The sequence below is a fragment of the Alternaria arborescens genome, assembly GCF_004154835.1.
Source record: "Alternaria arborescens strain FERA 675 chromosome Unknown contig_37, whole genome shotgun sequence".
NCBI classification, from domain to species: domain Eukaryota; kingdom Fungi; phylum Ascomycota; class Dothideomycetes; order Pleosporales; family Pleosporaceae; genus Alternaria; species Alternaria arborescens.
In genome coordinates this window covers 168038-187893 of record NW_021167892.1, presented here as the reverse complement: position 1 = coordinate 187893, position 19856 = coordinate 168038, and the positions used below count along the sequence as shown (strand labels likewise).

General features: G+C 52.4%; 7 protein-coding genes across 7 annotated transcripts; 3 read left to right on the top strand and 4 right to left on the bottom strand.

Annotated features, from left to right (window-relative positions):
• Positions 1–1711: 1711 nt before the first annotated feature.
• AA0111_g10628 (hypothetical protein) lies at positions 1712–4889 on the bottom strand (the record flags this gene model as incomplete). Its single annotated transcript, XM_028644400.1, has 2 exons — positions 1712–4681; positions 4728–4889. 2 exons carry the CDS (start codon positions 4887–4889, stop codon positions 1712–1714), a joined length of 3132 nt encoding a protein of 1043 aa, XP_028501827.1.
• Positions 4890–4966: 77 nt separating this feature from the next.
• Positions 4967–5519, top strand: AA0111_g10627 (hypothetical protein; the record flags this gene model as incomplete). Its single annotated transcript, XM_028644399.1, has 2 exons — positions 4967–5045; positions 5224–5519. The coding sequence occupies 2 exons, from the start codon at positions 4967–4969 to the stop codon at positions 5517–5519; spliced, it is 375 nt and encodes a 124-aa protein (XP_028501834.1).
• Positions 5520–5826: 307 nt separating this feature from the next.
• AA0111_g10626 (hypothetical protein) lies at positions 5827–8838 on the top strand (the record flags this gene model as incomplete). The annotated part of the gene is made up of 5 exons (XM_028644398.1): positions 5827–6122; positions 6350–6833; positions 6881–7793; positions 7840–8103; positions 8150–8838. The coding sequence occupies 5 exons, from the start codon at positions 5827–5829 to the stop codon at positions 8836–8838; spliced, it is 2646 nt and encodes an 881-aa protein (XP_028501833.1).
• A 347-nt stretch (positions 8839–9185) lies between these two features.
• AA0111_g10625 (hypothetical protein) lies at positions 9186–10124 on the bottom strand (the record flags this gene model as incomplete). Its single annotated transcript, XM_028644397.1, has 1 exon — positions 9186–10124. One exon carries the CDS (start codon positions 10122–10124, stop codon positions 9186–9188), a length of 939 nt encoding a protein of 312 aa, XP_028501836.1.
• A 1706-nt stretch (positions 10125–11830) lies between these two features.
• AA0111_g10624 (hypothetical protein) lies at positions 11831–13548 on the top strand (the record flags this gene model as incomplete). Its single annotated transcript, XM_028644396.1, has 2 exons — positions 11831–11917; positions 11980–13548. 2 exons carry the CDS (start codon positions 11831–11833, stop codon positions 13546–13548), a joined length of 1656 nt encoding a protein of 551 aa, XP_028501835.1.
• Positions 13549–13711: 163 nt separating this feature from the next.
• On the bottom strand, positions 13712–14914 carry AA0111_g10623 (hypothetical protein; the record flags this gene model as incomplete). Its single annotated transcript, XM_028644395.1, has 1 exon — positions 13712–14914. One exon carries the CDS (start codon positions 14912–14914, stop codon positions 13712–13714), a length of 1203 nt encoding a protein of 400 aa, XP_028501830.1.
• Positions 14915–16477: 1563 nt separating this feature from the next.
• On the bottom strand, positions 16478–18667 carry AA0111_g10622 (hypothetical protein; the record flags this gene model as incomplete). Its single annotated transcript, XM_028644394.1, has 2 exons — positions 16478–18299; positions 18348–18667. 2 exons carry the CDS (start codon positions 18665–18667, stop codon positions 16478–16480), a joined length of 2142 nt encoding a protein of 713 aa, XP_028501829.1.
• Positions 18668–19856: the final 1189 nt, after the last annotated feature.

Sequence of the window (19856 nt, the reverse complement as noted above, 5' to 3'; positions counted from 1 at the left end):
ACGAGGTGTTGTGTAGGACAATGGTAAACAGCTAGTGTCCGCTGCAGTGAACTTCGAATGTTAGCCTCGGTGTTTAGGCTTGAGCACGTATACACACATCGCTGATGACAGTAGCTAACCCGGGCGAGCCGAAATATATGCTGTCTTGCCATTCAGAAGTCTGAAAGCGTTTCTGCTTCGTAGCGCGTCGCTTATAAGATGTAGCAGCGCCTTCTCTAGACAGTAAGTTGGGTGAGACATCGCGGCCTGCGTCATCGTCATCCAGCGGTATTTGACAGGCGCGTAACCGTTCTTTGAGGCGTAGGTTCTCGGCGCGTAGTTTCCGAAGCTCGTAACTCTGCTGGATCGGAGCGTAGTTGCCATCCTCCGCGATGAAATAGCAGTCTCGCGGAGAGCCACGAGCACAGCATGCCGAACATGGCTTTGTGCGATCACACTATACTAAGTCAGCGCGATGTACACCCATGTCCCGAACCGCCAGTTTATCGCTTCGACAGATCTTTGCGTGGATCGCGGTTCGAAGAATGAAACCAACCTTGACTTTGCGCTCCCTACACTTCGTGCACGATAGCAGTTGACGTGGATGTTGAGGCTGTTGCTTCCTTCGGTTGGTGTCGGCCGCACTTGGAGAGTGGTCTTGAGAGATATGTATTCGTTCGTATGGAGCCTCCGCAGCTGACATAGTAGAACAACACTAGTTTGTTATGCTATATCAAATATTGACAAAGACTAACTAGGGAGACACTATGAAGATGACGTGATTGTTTGTTGAGTGTGGCAGATATAATGGTACACATTTGGTCGGAATCATGTATTTTGTCGAATCGTGTTGAGAAGCTCGAGTCATCTGTTATGTAGGAGTATTACATATACCACCTCTAGCCACTGCCGTGATAAGTAAACACACGAACACGGAGCCTCATTCCAGTAAGGGAAGCCTCCGAGTCATTGGTAGATTAAAGAAGCACTGATGTTAGAAATGCTGGGCTTTCACCATAGTCTGGACTACCAGACTGGCGGTATTACATTGCGCTTACGCTAATACGCATGGAACACCGAGGCGCAGTTGTACAAAAGATACCGCCAAGCGGGTTGAAGGGGCCATCGGAACAATACAGGATGCTTGACACAGCACACAGATCTGACGCACCTGTCGACGGCCCGAGCCTCTGGGTCTCCCCGCCCTTCCCTGCCCACGCGCGCATATGCATGCACAACGAACCGGATTGCTTGCCGGTTAAATGCTTCCTTCCTACAACTGAGCGGAGAACTCGATCTTGACATTACAGATCTACATCTATGTTGGTTGTTCGTAGCAGGTACCACCGTGGCTTGGTGTGGCTTGCAGGGGCGTGTGTTGGAACACCTCCGTTGCTTCAAGCTTTCGTTGGACAGTCCTAGTTGTTTCGGACGTTACTACTGCGTACTGTCTTTTTTATTCCGCAGCAGAATTGATGCGAATGCAAGGCTGGCAATTTGGAATCGATGAGCTGTTGAGAGTGATCTACAATCACGGAGCGCAAGCCCCGTGGTGTAATACCAAAACGCCTCGTTTTGCCACCATCGGAACCTGAAATTGTTCGCATGCCAGGCATACCGTCTGCCGGGACGTCAAACATAACCAACCCCACCGTCGCCCAGGAATTCAGCTTCCGCGATCTTCTGTCGGCAGTTGCGAGAGAAGCAGATGAGAAGATTCTAGCAAAGTGGCTTAGACAGCTTTGTTAGTTCGGTCCAAGAGGCGGATCGGCTTCACCCAGATGGTTCTCAAAAAAAGGTCGACTCTCTCCAGCGCCACTTCCCATTCATCACCTTCTTCGCAGTCGTAACTGTTCATGAAAACCTTGAGGCCATACTCCGGTATCTCACCTTCCACCAACCCCGCCCCTACCTTCACAGACCTTGTCCAGAACGTGAATGTTTTAGGAAGCTCCGCTTCCTTGTACTGGAAAGCACGAAGGATAGCCTGGGTAACCCAGAAGCGTGTGGAATTCCGCTTGGTCTGGGTTATGATCCGCTCGCGAGGGGAAAGTGTGACGATAGATTCTTGCATTTGGCTTTGTGAGAAGGGGAGTATGGACTTGGACCCCGGCGCCAATTTGAATTTTCTGCCGTTTTGTGCTTCCCAGCGTAGGGCAGCCTCGATTTGCCAGTGCGCAATCATGTCTGTAAAGCGACGGAGAGGACTCGTGACTTTGATGTAGCTAGGGACTCCGATGATCTTGTGTGGCAAAGGCGAAGAATGTGCAACGGCCATGCCTAACGATCTGGTCCATCGCGAATGGAGATCCAGTCGTACCTTTCCGTGTTTTTCGTAGTGGGTCTGCACAAGCTGTTGCAGCTCCTTTGGTTCCAAATCTCCGCCTGGTGGTTCGATCGTACCCCTGTACATCACGGGTATGTTCCGCTCAGTACACCATGCAGCCGCTGTCTGACCGGCAAGCAGCATCATCTCTTCAGTAATGTTCCTAGGTCCGATCTCCAACTGCATCAAACCGTCCGAGATCGAACTCGTTACCTCGATTATCGGGTCTCCTTGAATAAAACGTGCCCGATCCAATGATGGGGCGTTCCAGCTCAAGCCACCCTGGCTGGCGCTCTCGAAGACACGAGCACTAATACCTCCGGTAGCAAACTTAACACCGCCAGCAGTCCTTCGCTTCGTCCATAAGGCTTGGGCCGCAGTATAAAGATTACGCAGGTCATCGAGTTGACTTGGAGCAAGGCTCGGAGGTTGCCGTTCTGTGCCGCGTGGCACCTCACCACCGACAACAAGCTTTCTTGTTTTGCTCGGACTGTTGTCACCAAGAAGAGCAGCCACCTCGGATGGCGTGATGCTGACAACATTGTGAACGGTGCCGTGCTGTATCTTCGTTTCCAAGACGGAGCCGGTACTGTCAATACGGGAACTGAAGGTGATGACAGGGCGGTTCTTGTCAAGACTGAAGTGCCCTTGGGCAGCCCAAGATGGAAGCATAGGGAAAGATCGCTCTGGCGTATACACGGATTCAGTCATGTGGGCGGCAAGACCAGATAGCGTATGGGTTTTGTCGAAGAATGCTGTTGGATTCGCAACGTGTACATGAATCCAGAATTCAGAAGATGCACCCTTGACTTGTTCGATCGATATGCCGTCATCGATCTCGTGGGCGCCGACATCGTCGATGCAGTATACTGTCGTCGATCCCCAATCGTGGCGAAGATGTGCCATTGCATCTCGAAAGTCAGGATTCCTTCGTATAAGCTCAACTTTATTGTTAAGTACTTCCAGGTTGCGAGACTGTCGGACGGTGGGAAGCATCAGCTGCTCGTCATAGATCGCGCGATTGTCGTGGGGCGAGATGACACCTATTTCTTGCAGGAACAGTAGACCAGTACCTTTTTTGATGTTGCTGAGAGTGTCGTCGTGAGTTCCTGTGCCGGCGAAGACATCTGAACCGTAGAACCCTGATGACGAGACCAAGCTCGTACAAGCAGATTGAAGACCAGCCATACCCTTGAACTGATCAGTAAGTACCCATGCTTGCAGAAACTTGATGATCTGTTTGTCAGTGTTTGAAAATGTCTCTCCCCAGGTGATGCGCAGATTGGAGGATCCGTCCGGTGGCGAGGAATTCTTGCTGGGTCCAAGACCCCCGTAGGTTGGCTCACGGAACTTTCGACTGTTTGCGATAAGTTTGCGGGCCTTCGCAAGGAAATTCGCAACGTAAGTATAGCCGTCGGTGCGGGCTTGCTGAGCATCTTTGATGGTCTCGAAACTTCTCACAGACAAGGCACGGTATTCGCGATATTCTCGGATCCACTCTTGGACTGCCTCCATGACCTCGACATCAGCCTTGGGTCGGATAGCAAAAATGTTTGTCAGACGGTGGTTGCGAGCATCGGAGTTGAAACGAAATTCATTGTGGTGGAGAGCCTTTCGAACGGCCAGGAGAGCTGCTGGTGAGGATACCCAGGAAGAATCTTGCTTCCCCAGCAGTTTCTTCGCAATCTGTGACAGTGTCATCATACGTGTCTTGGTATTGTCTGCCAAGACATCGTAGGCCCCGTCCAGTACTGAGGCATTTGTTCTGTAAATGTTCTCGGCTTCTGCTGTCATGTGTTCGAGGGTCGCTACGACCGGAGCGGACAACTCTCTCGGAACGTGGACTTCACCCTTGGGATTGGCTAAGCCAGGATTTGTAGGCAGGAAGGGAACGAGTGGCTCAAGAAGTGCGGGATCGATGCAGCCTTGGATAGCGAAAGACACGCGACCAATCAAGGAATGTGTCCATCGACCATTGACGGAGAAGAATTGACTCTCATTATTCAGTTGCTGCACGAAAACAGCAAGTACGGGTTCACGGCCCGGTTGCGTGAGTTCGACCACGTCGCCGGGCTTCAGGAAAAGGCCGATAGTAATGACCTCTTCTGCCTCATCTTCCTCCGCCACATCCCACTCGCTCTCTTTTGCATCTTGGTCGGCCTTGAGAGCGGACGACAACTTTGATAGTCCGTTCTGCGTGTTATTGCGTGCGGGGTGATTCTCGAATGCCGTAAGAATTTCTTCTGTCGGTCCACCAAATTGATGTTGCCACCGCTCGAGATGCTCACGGACTGGAACTCCTTGGGGGCGAGCAAGGAGAGACGGATCTGGGGCGGGCGTAGGAGTGTTGGTGGTGAGGGTGGATTGTTGTGAGCGCTGACAGTTGTTAGTCGTTGGTTGTCATACCGGACGTATCACTTACGTTGGCAGCGGCATGGAGCGCCCGCCTCTGCGTCTGTGGAACTTTTACAGTAGAAAGTCCACGAATATTTTGTGTTGAACAGGAACTACTTCGCTGGGCCAGTAGACGCCATTGGCATCGCAGGCATACATTGCCTGCAGCCCGCCCAAGACGAGGATACATTTTGAGGCGAATCGTGAATGATGTCGTCAATCTAAAAAAGTGCGGCCGGGGGAAGTCGCGTTTGAACGGCCCGTGCGATGACGCTAAGTCGCCGCGCGAACACATGTTTCCTCTGCACACCTCCGTCGCTCTTTCTTACACCACACTACGCCCAAGGTATGTACACCGTCTCCTCCTCTTCACCCCCGACTTCATGATGTATTCAAAATTATAGCATGTATTATCCGACGTCGCTTCGGCGAGACTGCGGACCAAATTTTTTCCTGATTGAAATCTTCACATCTCGACTTGTTATCTGTCCATGTTGCGATGCACATCTAACGTGTCTCAACAGGCATCATGGCATCTGCCAAAGCGCCCAAGGGCCACTTCTCTATCCTGTACTTTGCAGCGGCTTCAACCTTCACAGGCAAGGCCAGTGAACATCTTCCTGCTCCTGTACGAGCTCGCGATGTCTTCGCTATGCTGGAAGAGAGATACCCGGATATTCGCAACAAGGTGTTGAGCAGCTGTGCTATGACAGTCAACATGGAGTACGTTGATGTCGGGGAGGACGATGCTGAGGATGCAGACAGGCAGATTGTCGAAGGCGACGAGGTTGCCATTATTCCGCCTGTGAGCTCGGGATAGCTCATGGAGTGGTTTATGTAGTATGCAGTCAACGATGTTATGAGCCATGTCCTCCACAATGATAGCGCCTACTGTAGTCGCGCAAATAATGTATGATGCTTAGTGAAGTCATGTCCTATAGCAACTCGGGCGCCCGGTTCGTCCTGCTGCTGGAGTCGTCCCAGTGTCAGTCAAATGAAAGTGCGGAAAAGCTCGAAGCCCGATTCGGCCTAGCGTCTGACGTTCTCTGACAGCCAGGCTCGATCCACCTGCGCGGCATATACGACCACCGACGCGCCGACGAGAGCGATTTGGTCTCAGAAACCAAATGGCAGACCACGAAATAGACCCGAGACTCTTCGCGAGTGCATCCTCAGTGCAACCGTCGCGGCCGCAGATCTACACGTCTGCACAGCAGCAAAACACCGGCCATCCATACTACCTTCCGTCACCCACCGCTCAACACCATGCCCAATCCCTCCCTCAACCCCCGCAGCTCTCACAGCTATCGCAGCCTGCCCCACTAGGAAACATACTCGATCCCGCCCTCGAGCAGACATCGCCAACCGGACCAGAGGCGTCGCACGATGACGACGACCACGAGGACGATGGTGACCACGATGGGTACGTTGTAGAAGCCCAACCTGCGCCGTCGCGGCAGCTGGCGCGCTGTGTCGCAAAGCGCAGACTGCATGCTTCAATGGCTGCGACAAGCGCGATACGCGTCCAAACCAGTTGAAAGCCTCTTGGCTCTCTCAGATGATTGTCCCTGAAAGCAACGCGTGCAGTCGCCAGTGCGCTCGACAACAACAAACCATCACCAGTGGATATACGCTAACACTGACCAACAGCGCCCACGGAACTCCAGGTTCTGCCAAATCCCCCGCCGACCTCAAGCGCCCCAGAGCATGCGACTCATGTCGAGGACTAAAGGTTCGCTGCGACCAAGAGCGACCGGACGTGTCATGTAGACGTTGCGCCAAGGCAGGTCGACCTTGCATTACGACACCACCAACCCGGAAGCGCCAAAAGAAGGCCGACAGCAGAGTCGCCGAACTTGAGCGCAAGATCGATGCATTGACAGCGACATTGCATGCACAAAAGGCAGGCGCACCCGAGACCAGGCATCATGGAGGCATACCACAACCCGGGGCCTCTGCCGATTCTATGCCTATGCCGGTTGAAGGCCAGTACCGCATGGGATCACTCGAGCACGATTGGTCTCAGCCTCCGGCTGGCAGGTACCCGGACATACCGCCCGGCTACGGCCCAGCCCAGAATATGCAGAGAGCACCTGAGCCAAAGCGCAGGAAGCTGGACAACACATCACACGCTGTGAGTAGTCAGGTCAAACGCACGCGCGGCCAGAGCTAACATTTCAGACGATCCCCGAGGACATGGATGCCATCCATCGTGACTTGGCAGAGCACCCGGAGATGAAGCGGACCAGCAAGAACAAGATTCACGCTGACCACTCGCACATCAATATTCTAATCGACAATCTTATGACGCCTGACATTGCAGAGCGCGTCTTCTTTCGCTATGTCAACGAGATCTGCCCGCATTTCCCAGCCGTGCCGTTCCCTCCTGGCACCACAGCCCGTGAAGTCCGAGAGAAGAAACCGCTTCTCTTCCTCGCTGTTTTGGCTGGATCCTCGCACGGGAGCGCAGAGCAGTTGGTATCACAAGAGACACAACGCGAGTTGACCAAACTCCTCAAGGACCAGCTTGCTGACATCATCTGGCGCAACGGGGAGAAATCGCTCGAGATTGTTCAGGCACTACACATCTCTGTGCTTTGGTACCGTCCACCCCTCCACTTTGAGCAGCACAACTTCTACATGATGGTCAATTGCGCTGCAGTCATGGCTCTCGACCTAGGCCTTGGAAGAAAGGCAACACCAAATGTCATGAAGCTTTCGGTTGGTCCATTCAAGAGGTTTCATCCAAACTCTAGCAGCGTCGAGGCCCGCCGAACGTTCCTCGTCTGCTACTATCTCTGTATGAGTATAACCATGGTCCTGCGACGACCGATTTTACTTCGCTGGACCAACTACATGGCGGAGAGTGTTCGCATACTTGAGACCTCGCCCGAAGCACTCCCATCGGATAGACTACTCTGTCAGCAAGTCAAGATGGCGCACATAGGAGAGAAGATATCGGTCGAGTTTTGTATGGACGATCCCTCGGTTGAGGTTGCCATCTCCGATCCCAAGGTCATATACGCCCTGAAGATCTTCGAGAATGAACTGAATAGCTTGAGGGAGGAGAACGCCTCTTTGGGAGACGTCGATCGTAAGTTGTATCGGAACACATGCCGCACCCACACTGACCATCGCAGCAACCCTCCGCTTGGCAGAACATGTCACGAATCTTTACCTCCATGAAATCGCGCTGCATCAGAATCAAGGCTCTGCTGATTTGCAGCCCCCTTACACCACGGATGCACTATCTCCGTCAGTCATCATTGCGGCCAAGAAAGACGGTCCTGTCGGCCCGGCACATATAGGCGCTCTGGGTGACTGTCTCACCGCTACCCATGGTATCCTAGACACGATACTGAGTATCGAACTAGACATTCTCCTAACTCTGCCTGTGATCTTCTGTAAGTTTCTCACCCATTTCCCATGTTCCGTGCTAACAAATCCCAGGTGTCCGGGCAATCTACGCCATCGTCTGCCTGATGAAGATGTGGGTGTCGGTGACGAGCTCTGGCGAAGTAGGGAGCATCATCAAGAAGGAAGATCTTGAAATCGAGGCCTACACCGAACAATTGGTCTCCATGTTCAACGCCATTGTTTCCCGCGATGCTCAATCACCCCATGGGAAATTCTACTTTGTCGCCAAGCGCTTACAGGAACGATTTGCCCACATCAAAGAAGGTGCCTCTAGCGACCACCAAACTGAAACCGACCACGAATCCGCTCGCAACGCTAGTCAACAACCATCCCGACCTTCCACTCGCCAAGAGCCCGCAAATCAAACACCACTCCATCTCCTCTCCGAAGTCGCCATGGGTAGCAGTAATAATGCTGCTTCACAACAGCAACAGACGCAAGCGCATTCTCGTTCTCAGCAACAAGCACAAGCCGCTCTACAAGCACATGCGCAACATTCCCAGCAAGCCATGCCGAACTGGTATCCAAACATGAATGCGCAACCTACGCCTGAGATGATGGGGTTTGGCCCGCAACAGCCATTCGACATCAACTTTGACTTCACACAGTTTGACCTTGGTACAGGCTCGGATGCAGATCTGTCGGCGCTCTTCATTCCAGATTCGATGGCAATGTGGAGTTACCCCACTGATCCTAATATGCAGGGCTACAACGGATATTGAGATGTCTGATGTCTGATGTGGGTTTCGATGGTGCAGTTGCGTGTGCATAGTCCGGGCAGAAGTGTAACGGTGCATGGTTTGCGCATGAATTGTACAGTAAAGATGTATCATTTGTAACGAACCTCGGCGAAACAAGTATAGAAAGCATGTAACAATACACAATTAACGAAACCCAAGATGTGTGTAACATTCTCGTACTACTTTAGCTGACCACTTTGAAACGCGCATCGGCGCCGCCGGATGCCTCTTTCCAGTTCATAGGACTATTTTATTATTGGAAAATTCATGTGTTCGCCCAGTCGCGTGACTGTGACCGACATGTTGCCATGTTACATCCCCACTCATACTCACTCCAACTTGAACTCAACCTTCTTCAAGAACGCCTCTAGGCCCGTAAGCTCGCCCGCTGCTTGCTCTTTGGCCCACTGCACAGCCTCTTTTTGTCCCTCACCATAATACCCATACTCCCTGTTCAACACCCACATCTCATACAACTGCTCCCTAAGCCCCTCCGGGAAGAAGCTCTTCACAACCTCGTCAGGAAGCTGGACATGCTTCACCGTCTTGCCCGTCACTTTACTCATAACACTCGCAATCTCATCCGGTGTATAAAGGCCCTCAGCCGCAGCGAAGAACTTGCCCGCGTATTTCTCTGGCTCAGCGAGAATGGGAGCGATCCACTTTCCAGTCTCGGTGATGTCAATGTACGGCACGGGCGTGTTACCAGGTAACATGTCTGCTAGAACAAAAGTACCGTCGCCGGCGGGAGAAGGACGTGGTTTCATTCTGTCTAGCAGATTCTGCATGAAAGATGCTGGAGCGAAGAAAGCACTCTTAACAGGTAGGGTACGGATGTACGTCTCGATCTCGGCTTTGTCGTCAAAATGCTCTACGTTCTTCAACTTGCCCCCACTGATCTTGAATGGATGTGACATGGAGCTGAATACTATGTATTTGACTCCTTGCTTGATAGCTTCTTCGCAAACTGCTTTGGCCTGGCGTGTTTCGACTTCGCGGGTGGAGCCGGTGTATTGAGTTGTTGTTACGAGGAAGACGGAGGTGCAGCCGGAAAGGGCGGTAGGGAGGGTGGATGGGTCGTCCATGTCAGCTTGGACGAGCTCTGCGCCTAAGGACCTTAGGTCCTGCATGGCGGAGGAAGTGGTGGAGCGAGAGAGGGCGCGGACATTGTACATTGCGGAGAGGGAAGGGGTGCTCAGGATGGTGCGGACGACTGAGTTGCCTTGATTGCCCGAGGCACCAAAGACTGCAATGGTCGATTTGGACATTGTGAGAGTGTCGACGGTGGTGTTGATCGTTTCGAAATTCAGGTACTGATTGATAATGTTGAGGAGATACTTCAATATTGGAGATGATGAAGCTTGTAACTGGAAGACTTGAACATCAAACCTAGCCTTTACTTATATACTCTCTCACATGGGCGTGCGCGATCCTTCTTTCTACTCTAGCTCATTGCATCAAGCCACACACCTCCAACCATCATGAAAGCCTACGGTTATACACACCGGCATTTACGGCTTTAGTGTCTTCACCATTTCTAGAAAATCGTCGTCGTGAGGCTCTTCATGCCGCTAAAGGATCGTTCCAAAGTATCATTTCTGTTGTCAATCGCTCCAATCACGTAACATGTCTCGCTGGTTCCTGTTGTAAGGCCGCCTGCGCCAGTTGTCGCTGTTGTTGGAAACGTGTCGGAGATGTTGACGGCGTTCTCGGAGACCGAGCTAGGGTCGGATCCGAGACTTGGCGAGGCTTAAGTCCTCTAATTCCTAAGACTTACCTGCTATTTGCGGGGTTCTACCTACCTTTCGCGACTTCGCTCTCTACGCATCGCGTACTTTGTCATCAGATTTTAAACATAGGTTTTTGCCTCCGTCTTTGATGAGAACACCGCCCTCGGTGCTGTTGCCTTCTGTATGCGGTACCTTGGGGCATGATGTGGATGCAACCACGCTCAATGGACGCGCCTGCCGCTGGCTTCAAGCAGGTATCGCTCTCGTCCGTCGTGCGGACTGAGCTGGACGTACTAGACTCGTGATCTGATACATGGCAAAGAATAATCACGAAAATAGGCATATAGACGAAAGCTTCAATGCCCGCTACCAATCATCGTCCACACGGCAAAACGTACACCAACGCTCTTCTATCAAACATGCATTGTGAGCAATTTATCGCTACAAAGTTGCGAAGCCACGCGTTGAAACTTGTCATCGTTGCCGTGCGCGCGTTCTCAGCTTATTATTGAGAAAATGCAAGATCTCGACCATCGATACACCTCCCACAGAGAATCCAGCTTGCCACGGTTCTACGGGGAATACTTCGTTGAGTGAAACAATCGAGTTACTCGTAGGATGCTCTCCATCCAGAAATGATGGGCGTTCAGGCTTACAAAGAAGGTGGTTGATTAGCTCGAGCGTAGTGGTTTGACGGAGAGAGGTATGGCGAAAGAGATTGATGTGGGAGAGACGCGCGTAAAGACTTGCTTGTAAAACTCTAGGTTGCCTAAGAGGTTGGTTGAGAATTGTAATCGCCGTTTGGGTAGCACCCACGTCTCTGGAAACGTTGTTAACGGTGGACACAGCTAGCCACACTCGTAGGCAATGACGACATACGGAGTACGGTACGACCAGAGAGCTTGAATACGCGTACTCGCACCTGAGGTGGATCCCACTTTCGTGGAATAACAAAACTGGCGTAACAGTAAAGCTTGTCACTATAGTGCGGGGGGCTAGCTTGCACTAGTGCTTGGGATGGGGCCGAATACGTTAAGAGAGAGAGAATACGCGAATGGGGCCTGAACTACTCTTGGTACAACATGGATACCGGATTCGCAACAACTCCTCGATGCAGCGAAGCAGATGGGCCAGTGGTACCTTTCTTTCGACACTATGTGTAATGTAAAATTTGGAGAAGAGGTATAAATATTCAAATCAGCTGCTTTTCCAGGGCACATTTCATCAACAAATCACCAGCCAGCATGGTAACTCAGAAGATCTTGAGCTTTACGGCTCTTCTAGCGCTCTGCTCTAAAGGCCTCGCGGTGTCAAACTCGACTGCGAAATGTGTACGTTCCTGCCACTCTTAAGCACTCTTAATCTTTTGACAGCTGATTTAACACGACACCAGATTCCATCCGACCCCTGCTGGCCTTCACCGACAACATGGACGTCTCTTAATGAGACACTCACAGGCCGCGTTCTACCCACCACACTTCCTAGTTCCGTCTGCCCCGAAGGAGGGCCAGGAAGCGAAACCTGGATCGTCAACGCAACGGACGCAAAAGACGTACAAGCCACCCTTAAGTTCGCCAACGAACACAATCTCAAGATTAACGTCAACAACACCGGCCATGCTGGTTACGGACGCAGTTCAACCTGCGGCGCTCTGTTCATCGCAACAGGTGAAATGAAAGGCGTCGACTTCCACGAGTCGTACACACCTCAATCTTGTTCGGCGAACCACTCCCACATGGCCGCCACACTAGGCGCCGGTCAACAAGACGACGAAACATTCCAAGCCCTAGCCAAATACAATGCTGTAACCGTTGGTGGCACCTTCGATACTGTAGGTATCGTCGGTTGGGCGACAGGCGGTGGACACGGCTGGCTCACAAGCAGCTACGGCATGGGCGCCGACAACATTTTCGAGTTCGAAATCGTAACGCCCACTGGCGATATCCTTGTCGCGAATGAATGCCAAAACAGTGACATCTTCTGGGCTACCCGCGGCGGCGGTGGCGGCACATTTGGCGTCATAACACAGATAACGATGAAGGTATACCCTATGCCGCGAACGGCCGTCTGGCTTTGGAATATCCAAGGCAAGAACAACACTGATGCGAAGGAATGGTGGAGACTAGTTGCCTCGCTTCACGCCAACATGCCAGCAGTGAACGAAGCAGGTTTCCAAGGCTACTACACCATTGCTGGTGCTAAAAACGGTCCTCTAGCCATGGGTGGGTACTTCATGGCGTACGACAAATCGAACTCGAGTTTGACGACCGCTATGGAGAACTTCCTCGCCCCAGCACGCGAATCGAGTAATCTCGTCTCCTCCACAATGTCCAACCTGACCACGTACTCTCGCTGGATAGACGCCTACAATGGTCTCCCAAAGCAAACCCGCGACTCCTCCTCCGGACCCGGTGGCGTGATATCCACGACCCGCCTTCTAACTGCGGACTCGCTGACTCAAGATATCGAGGCTAGTGCCCGTATGTTCGAAACTATTGGACCCCAGGCAGCGGACTACGAGAAAGGCATGTCAAGCCATATCCTCGCCGGTTCTCTGATCGCTTCCTCAAAGCCAGTAGATAGCGCGTTGAACCCAGCATGGCGCAAAGCAACCATTCACATGATTGTGAAATCTGCGTGGGATACTGCTCTTCCCGAGACTACCGTACACGAATTCCAGGACTCGTCAACGAACAGAACAGGCAGAGCTATGAGGAGCCTTTCACCGGACTCTGGGTGCTATGTCAATGAGGTCGACAAGTACGAGCCCAATTTCCAAGAAGCCATGTACGGACCCAATTACCCGCGTCTTCGCGCTATCAAGGCGAAGTATGATCCAGAGAATTTGTTGTGGTGTAGACGATGCATTGGGAGTGAAGAGTGGAGTTATGATGAGCGGGATGGGCGGCTCGAGAAAAGGGCTACTGAGGATGTTTGGCCGAATTTTGCTTATGGATTTTAAAACCTAACGTGTCATGCAAGGGTAGTACAAGAGGCAAAAAGAGTCATTGTGTGAGGGTTTGCACAAGTAGAACTTAGTAACTTAACTAAGCCATAAGATAGATCTTAGATAGAGATAATAGCTGAGTCCTTTGCCTCAGCTTATCTTGTTTTCACAAGTCGACCTACTCGGTCCATCTCCCCGCCTCTAGATCTTCAACACCCACCTGCGCCCCCTCCTCCTTCAAAGCCCCTTCAAGGGCACCTTGCCCTCTCCATCCATGTCCAATCCTCCCTGTACTACTCAATCTCCCTACATCCTTCCCATTCTTCTCCATAAAATACTCTTTTTGTTCCTCACTCGGCTCATGCTGCTTCTTCCACTGCTTACTCTCCTTGTCAAACTGGTACCCATTATACCAGTCCTCAGTCAGGGCATCTGACCCATATTCCTCCATCAGCACTTCTTCGTACGCATATGGTACTTTGACCTTCACGCCTTCGAATGTAGATTGACGGAGGGGGAAGAGCTGCGTGGAGAGATAGGCGTGTGTGTCTTTGACGTAGAGTTGGGTTTCGGTATCGAAGGCATCGGGGTCGGCTTCGTGGGCTGAGGGGTGCGTGCTAGAGTAGGGGGAATCAGCGAGTTCCCTTTTTTCTCCGACGTGGATGGTTGTAATGTCGATGTAGAGACCGGTGGAAACATCGATCCAGCGGATGTCGATATGGTTGTAGATATCTGATGTCGATTTGTTGGTGTAATTTGGGTTTACCTCAATGAGGTATTTTTTGCCGGTTGTTTTGATGTCTTCTTCCCATGCGAGACGTTTTGAGCGGGTGTCTTCATCTTCATGGTGCTGTTTCAAATCGAGCAATTCATTTCCTTGCTTGACTTGATTCTCTCTGTTGTCTAGTGCAATCTCGAGCCCTAGGTCCCGAGCATCGAAATGATGAACTGTCATGTTCCACCATGTCCCCAGTTCTGCAGCTCCTTCCTCTTCTACAATGAAATCCAAGTCCTTGTCCCACGGCATCAGGCCTCCGCCCCACCACCAACCTAGCAATACCCCGTGCATGATCCACGTTTGTACCCCAATCCTTTCCATCGTTTCCGTATACGCTTTCAACATAAGCCTGAGGTGCCATATTCGTTCTTGGAAGGGAACCTCAGAAGAAGCGAATCGGCCGTCATAATGACTGTTGAAGGTGGATTCGTAGAAGTATTTGGTCGGCGCGTGCGCGTACGTATGTCCGTTGGAAAAGGAGTTGACGAGGGGCGTGAGGCCGCGGAGAGAGCGGAAAGGTGTGCTTCTGCGTTCGACAGGAAGCGCAGTAATGAGTTGGAGAAGGGGCGCGATAAGGAGCGCAAGTTCTACAGGGAGTCTCATCGTGACTGGGGCCTCGTCGGTATGAAGCGCATTGTTCTACCACCTCGTTATCGCGTTCCGGACTATCCTAGATTATGAAGGACGCTATAGTGAAGAAAGAGGTATGTAGACGCAAGGAAGCATGACAAGATGATCGCGGAAAAACCAAACGGTGTTGGCTGACAAGAGGGGATAAACAAAGAGCCGCAACGACTCGTTATCGTGTATCTACATGGTGGGCGATTCAGCGGAATACAGGATGGGGCAACGTGCAGAGCCAAGGAAGATCAAGCACGCGCCAAGGACCTATGCCGCCTGTCTCATCCTTCTAGCCCGCATGGATTTTCCGAGGCTAATAGGCTAGTGGGCTGCCCTGGATGTGGAGTGGAATGATGCATCTTGCGTGTCCGGTTCGTTGTTTGTCGGTTATCGTGAGGTTTGCTACGTGCGTGTCGTGTTGACGTTGAAATTGAAAGGAGTCTAAGTGCGGGCTAGCCACGCGCGCGGCAGTGAAGTCTAGCAGGCTAGGCTGCGCGTCCTCTAGGCCCGCACGTGCGATGCCGCATGGCAAACACGCGTCGCGCTAGATTTGGTATACGATAGCACAACACAGTCGGGAGTCACCGGAACCACCGGCGAGATCAAGCAGAGATCAAGTTCTGAGGAGTAGATGGTGAACCAGACATTCGGTCGATTTACCGCGATTCTCCACTATACCACTCGATGATGTGCAGGAACGATCCGGTGCGCTATTAGCTGGCGAAGGTGCGCTTCGGTCCGCCAAGTAACTCGGGTCCAGAGGAGATGGAATACCCATGGATTGATTATGGTGACGCTAATGTACGGTATCAAGAGCCGCATACAGACATTGGGGTTTCAAATTCATTCTGTCGTCATCATTGTCGATCAACATGGCCAAGGCATGAACCCAAACGAGGCAGAGTATCAGTTTGGAACCCGTAACATCACTTCCCAAACACAAGTGCATGATTATGTGATTACTTGAATTGCATTTCATAATTCTACAACCACACAATCTGACCAGCATTAGGTTGATTTATACCATAGGGAAAAAGAACCCAAGTACAAGTTTCCCATCATCTACACATATCAACATGGTGAGCTCCTTCAAACGTACTGATCACAGCTGGCAAAACAAAAGGCAACCTCGTGTTCCACCAGCTGGCCAACGATCCAATAAGGCTCCATGGCTCAAATCCAAACACGCCATTTGAGAGAACGGACGCCGCTCTGAACGGCTAATTACACTTTCCACCGCTTTTGTTCGTGTGAAGTATACACCGAGAAAAATAAGACAATCCGGTGCTCGACTATGTAGTACCGGAGAGACGAAATCGAAAAACAAGAACTGTATGTTCATTCATGAAAGATGACGCCAATGTACGCCGCCCGATGTTGAAAACGCCACAGTTGTTAAGTGAGCGCTGAATATGCGAAAACCAGGAAAAGAGAGGGAAGGAGAATCTATCAACAAGCACGTCTGCGACACCGGCAAACACAGCAACTAACAAGGAAACCCAGAAAGCCAGCAATTAAAGGGGTATATTTGCGAAGCTTGGAAAATCACTCAGATCCCTTCTCATATTTGACAGGGTGGAAGAGTGTGTTGCGCATGCATAACCGGCCGGTGCCGTTTTCTTCTTCAACTGGGCCACCCTTGTCGTTCTCGCGGGAGCCGAGCCATCTCCGCCACCACTCGGATGAGAAACCGGCGTTGTAGTAAAAGCTGGTACCGAGCTGATTGTGCTCACCCCAGCCGAAAACGCTGTCGGTTGGCTTTGGGGGCTTGTTGAAAGTGCCGTCGAGAGCCTCAAGCGGCCAGTTGTGGTCAAGGTACACGGGGTGTGCAGCGTAGACGGCCTTGAGGCCGTGGTGGAATGCGACTGTTGGTGGCCACATTTCAGGGAACATGTGGTGCTTCATCAAGTATGTTTCGCGGTGCATGAGATCTAGTAGACGTTTTGACAGGCGCGAGACAGTAATAATGGCACATCGTCGCGGAGGCTCTGGAAGCTCGAGATCGTAACCTGTGACATCGTCGCGGAACACCCAGTTGGTCTTGGCCGGGTCAAAGATTGGGTTGAATGTGATTATGTCGGCGTCTTCACCAACACCCCACTCGTAGTTGTCCTGAGAGTACGAATGCGGGGGCTCGGTCTCGGGAGGACTGGGAAGCATGCCGGTGTTCTCGAACTTGGGTGGGCCCCAAACAGGCTTCTCATCGCTGTTGTAAAGCTCCTCCTCGACCGTATCGGTGAAGTTCTTCCAAGAACCGTGAAGCTCAGGAATGTAGTAGCGCGATGATCGCTCCCACAGACCCTTGCGGGGTTGCTTCTTGGCCCATTCGCCGATTTGGTTGTGGAACTCGTAGTAGTGACCGCTGAGACGGAGATCCATCTCCCAGTTCCAGTAGAAGTCGTACTCGGGACGAGCCTGAGCGAACCATTGCATCGCAAAGTGAGCGCTGCGGTACACAGAGTGAACGGGAGCTTTGGCGTGGTTGTAAACGTTGTTGGGGAAGGGCTCTGGGTAGTACATGCGCATCTGCTGCTCAGACCAGAGAGTTGCCATGCCCCAGAACTCCTTGGGCAAGTTGTCTTCAATGACCTTTTGGTAAATCTCCTCAGAGGACCAGATAGGAAGGCTATCATCTTTGACGTGGAGTAGGAAGTGGACATCGTACTCGCCACCGGATTTGAGCGCGAGCTCGTTGATCATGGCGCGCAGAGTAAGAATCTGGTAGTCGCTGTACTTGTAACCGGTCCAGGTGCGAAGGACGTAGGCGTGACGGGGCACCTTCTTCTTTGCGGGTGCGCTCTCGTCAGTTGTGTTCTTCTTGAAGCGGTGGGCGTTCTTCTCGCGGCATCGCTTCATGGCAGACGCCCAGTTGACCTTGCGGTAGTCGACCTTCTTTTCGTAGCTCCACAGCTTATCAGCACCAGCCTTTTCAGACTTGCCGTCCATGTCGAGACCACCCTCATCGCGAGAGTACGAGTAGCCATAGGGACCAAGACGACCGAAGCGGTCGAAACACTTCTTGTCATCGAAGCCAAGCTCCTCGTAGGAACCGAAGAAAGGCGCAGTCATGTTCTGAGGAATACCGGGATAGGCGTAGATGTCAGGGAGATCGACAGTCTCCTCCTCATCGAGATAGCATTGCTTTACCTCGTCGTGCTCCTTGAGGTACTCGGGCGAGTCGAATTTGTACGGATCGAAAGGCTGCATCTCGAGCGGCGGCTCCTTGTCTTCCTTGGACATGTGCGGCCACTTTGGCTTGATGTTGTCTTCCGGGTTGGGGCTTTGCGAGTACTTGACAAAGTCCTGCTCGGACACCCAGTCACCGTAGGGAACGAGCGTGCGAACGCCGTTGAAAAAGCCATTTAACCTGGCAAATTAGTATTCGATGCCTGTAGTGGCAAGTGAGTATGCTTACCGTGGGTAGTGCTCCCAGTGGTACTGTTTCCGCTCATCGCCAGGTTGGTGCTGGTGGTTCCACCTGTGCCGCCTGTAGATGCCCGTGCCCAGCATCGAAGCCAGCAACACGATGGTTACGGCGAGTGTGATGAGACGCGCGAAAGACAGTCGTGGGCGCTGGAGGCGGTTGGCCCAGGCGGGTTGGCTATACTTCTTGCCCCATGACTTGCTGCTGAAGAGCGGCAGCGGTGATGAGGCCTGGCTGTCCTGGCCGGGCACCTTTTCGTAGTTGAAGCGCGTTCGGATGAACAGCTTGCCAGGATTGAATCGCGAGGCCATTGTCGTGATCAGATGTGCGGATGTGCTGTGCAGCGTGTGGGTTGCCTATCGCATCTGCGGCGAGGCTGCGCAAAGGAGGTCGCTCGGGAAGACGGGAAGCACTTGTTGTGATGGGTATACTCGGCCGCGCGAGTGATGTCGGAAGATAAGACGGAGCAAGAGACTTGGGACGACAGCGGAGAGTGAAACGAGTGACTGTCCTGGAGACGAAGGCAGGATTATGGCGATGGCTTGGAGCGTTGGGGAAGAGGGCGCGGGCTGAGAAGGAGCGACCGACCCTTTTTCCCTCGTTGCTCGCCCCAGATAGCCTAGCGCTGCTTCGCACCTGCCGTCGCTGTAGCGCTAGCTTACAAGGGTCAACCACCGATTTCTGGAGCAAGACGGCGGAAATGCATGGGCTAGTCCATGCACCGGTCCATTCCAAGACACGCAAAGCTCTCCAGCTACTGCTCATCATGGGCGATCCGCTCCCTCCGCGTCTTTGCTGAGTTCCCATCCAAGACGGCCTTGAAGCCTCTGGTGCGTTATCGTCGAGTGCCGCCCGCCACCAAATCAAATGGCGCCCAGCTATCAATTCACTCTATCGGGCCCTGCATGAGCCATGGCAAAGCGCACTATGCAACGGCCTGCCTTCCCGCCTCAACAACGTCGGGCGAAGCTTCTATTTTTTTTTCTTTACGTCTTGCAAGTCTTGACGTCGAGGGCGGGTCCTACAACAGACGACCAGTATTGCGTCTATGCATCCCCCTTCCCCTGCCGCGACAGACGAAGCTGGACGAATGATGGAATTGTGTGCTGAAGGATTTGGCCGTTGCTCAACCCCTGGGCGTTCGCAGAGACAAGGTGGCGTTGTCTGTGATTGGCTTAATCAGCGCCCCTAGCCTTGCATCCGACACCAGCGTACGCGTCCTCTTCGAACGGCGCGGGCGGAAGAGTCTAGGCTAAAAATAAGACATCAGTGAGCCATGGCAAAGTGGGCTCAGCAATGCAACGAGAGCAGCTGCATGGACGCCTGAGGTGTGCGCTGCTGATATAATAGTGTTGCATTGCCTCCTCGCAAGCTGAAGCTGTCAATTTGCATGTCACCTGTTCAATGCCTGCAATCAGTGGTGTTGAGCCATTTCGGCCCCTCTGACAGGCCCCACAGTTCCAATACTCTGCTGCTGCAGAACATGGGCAAGACTCCGCA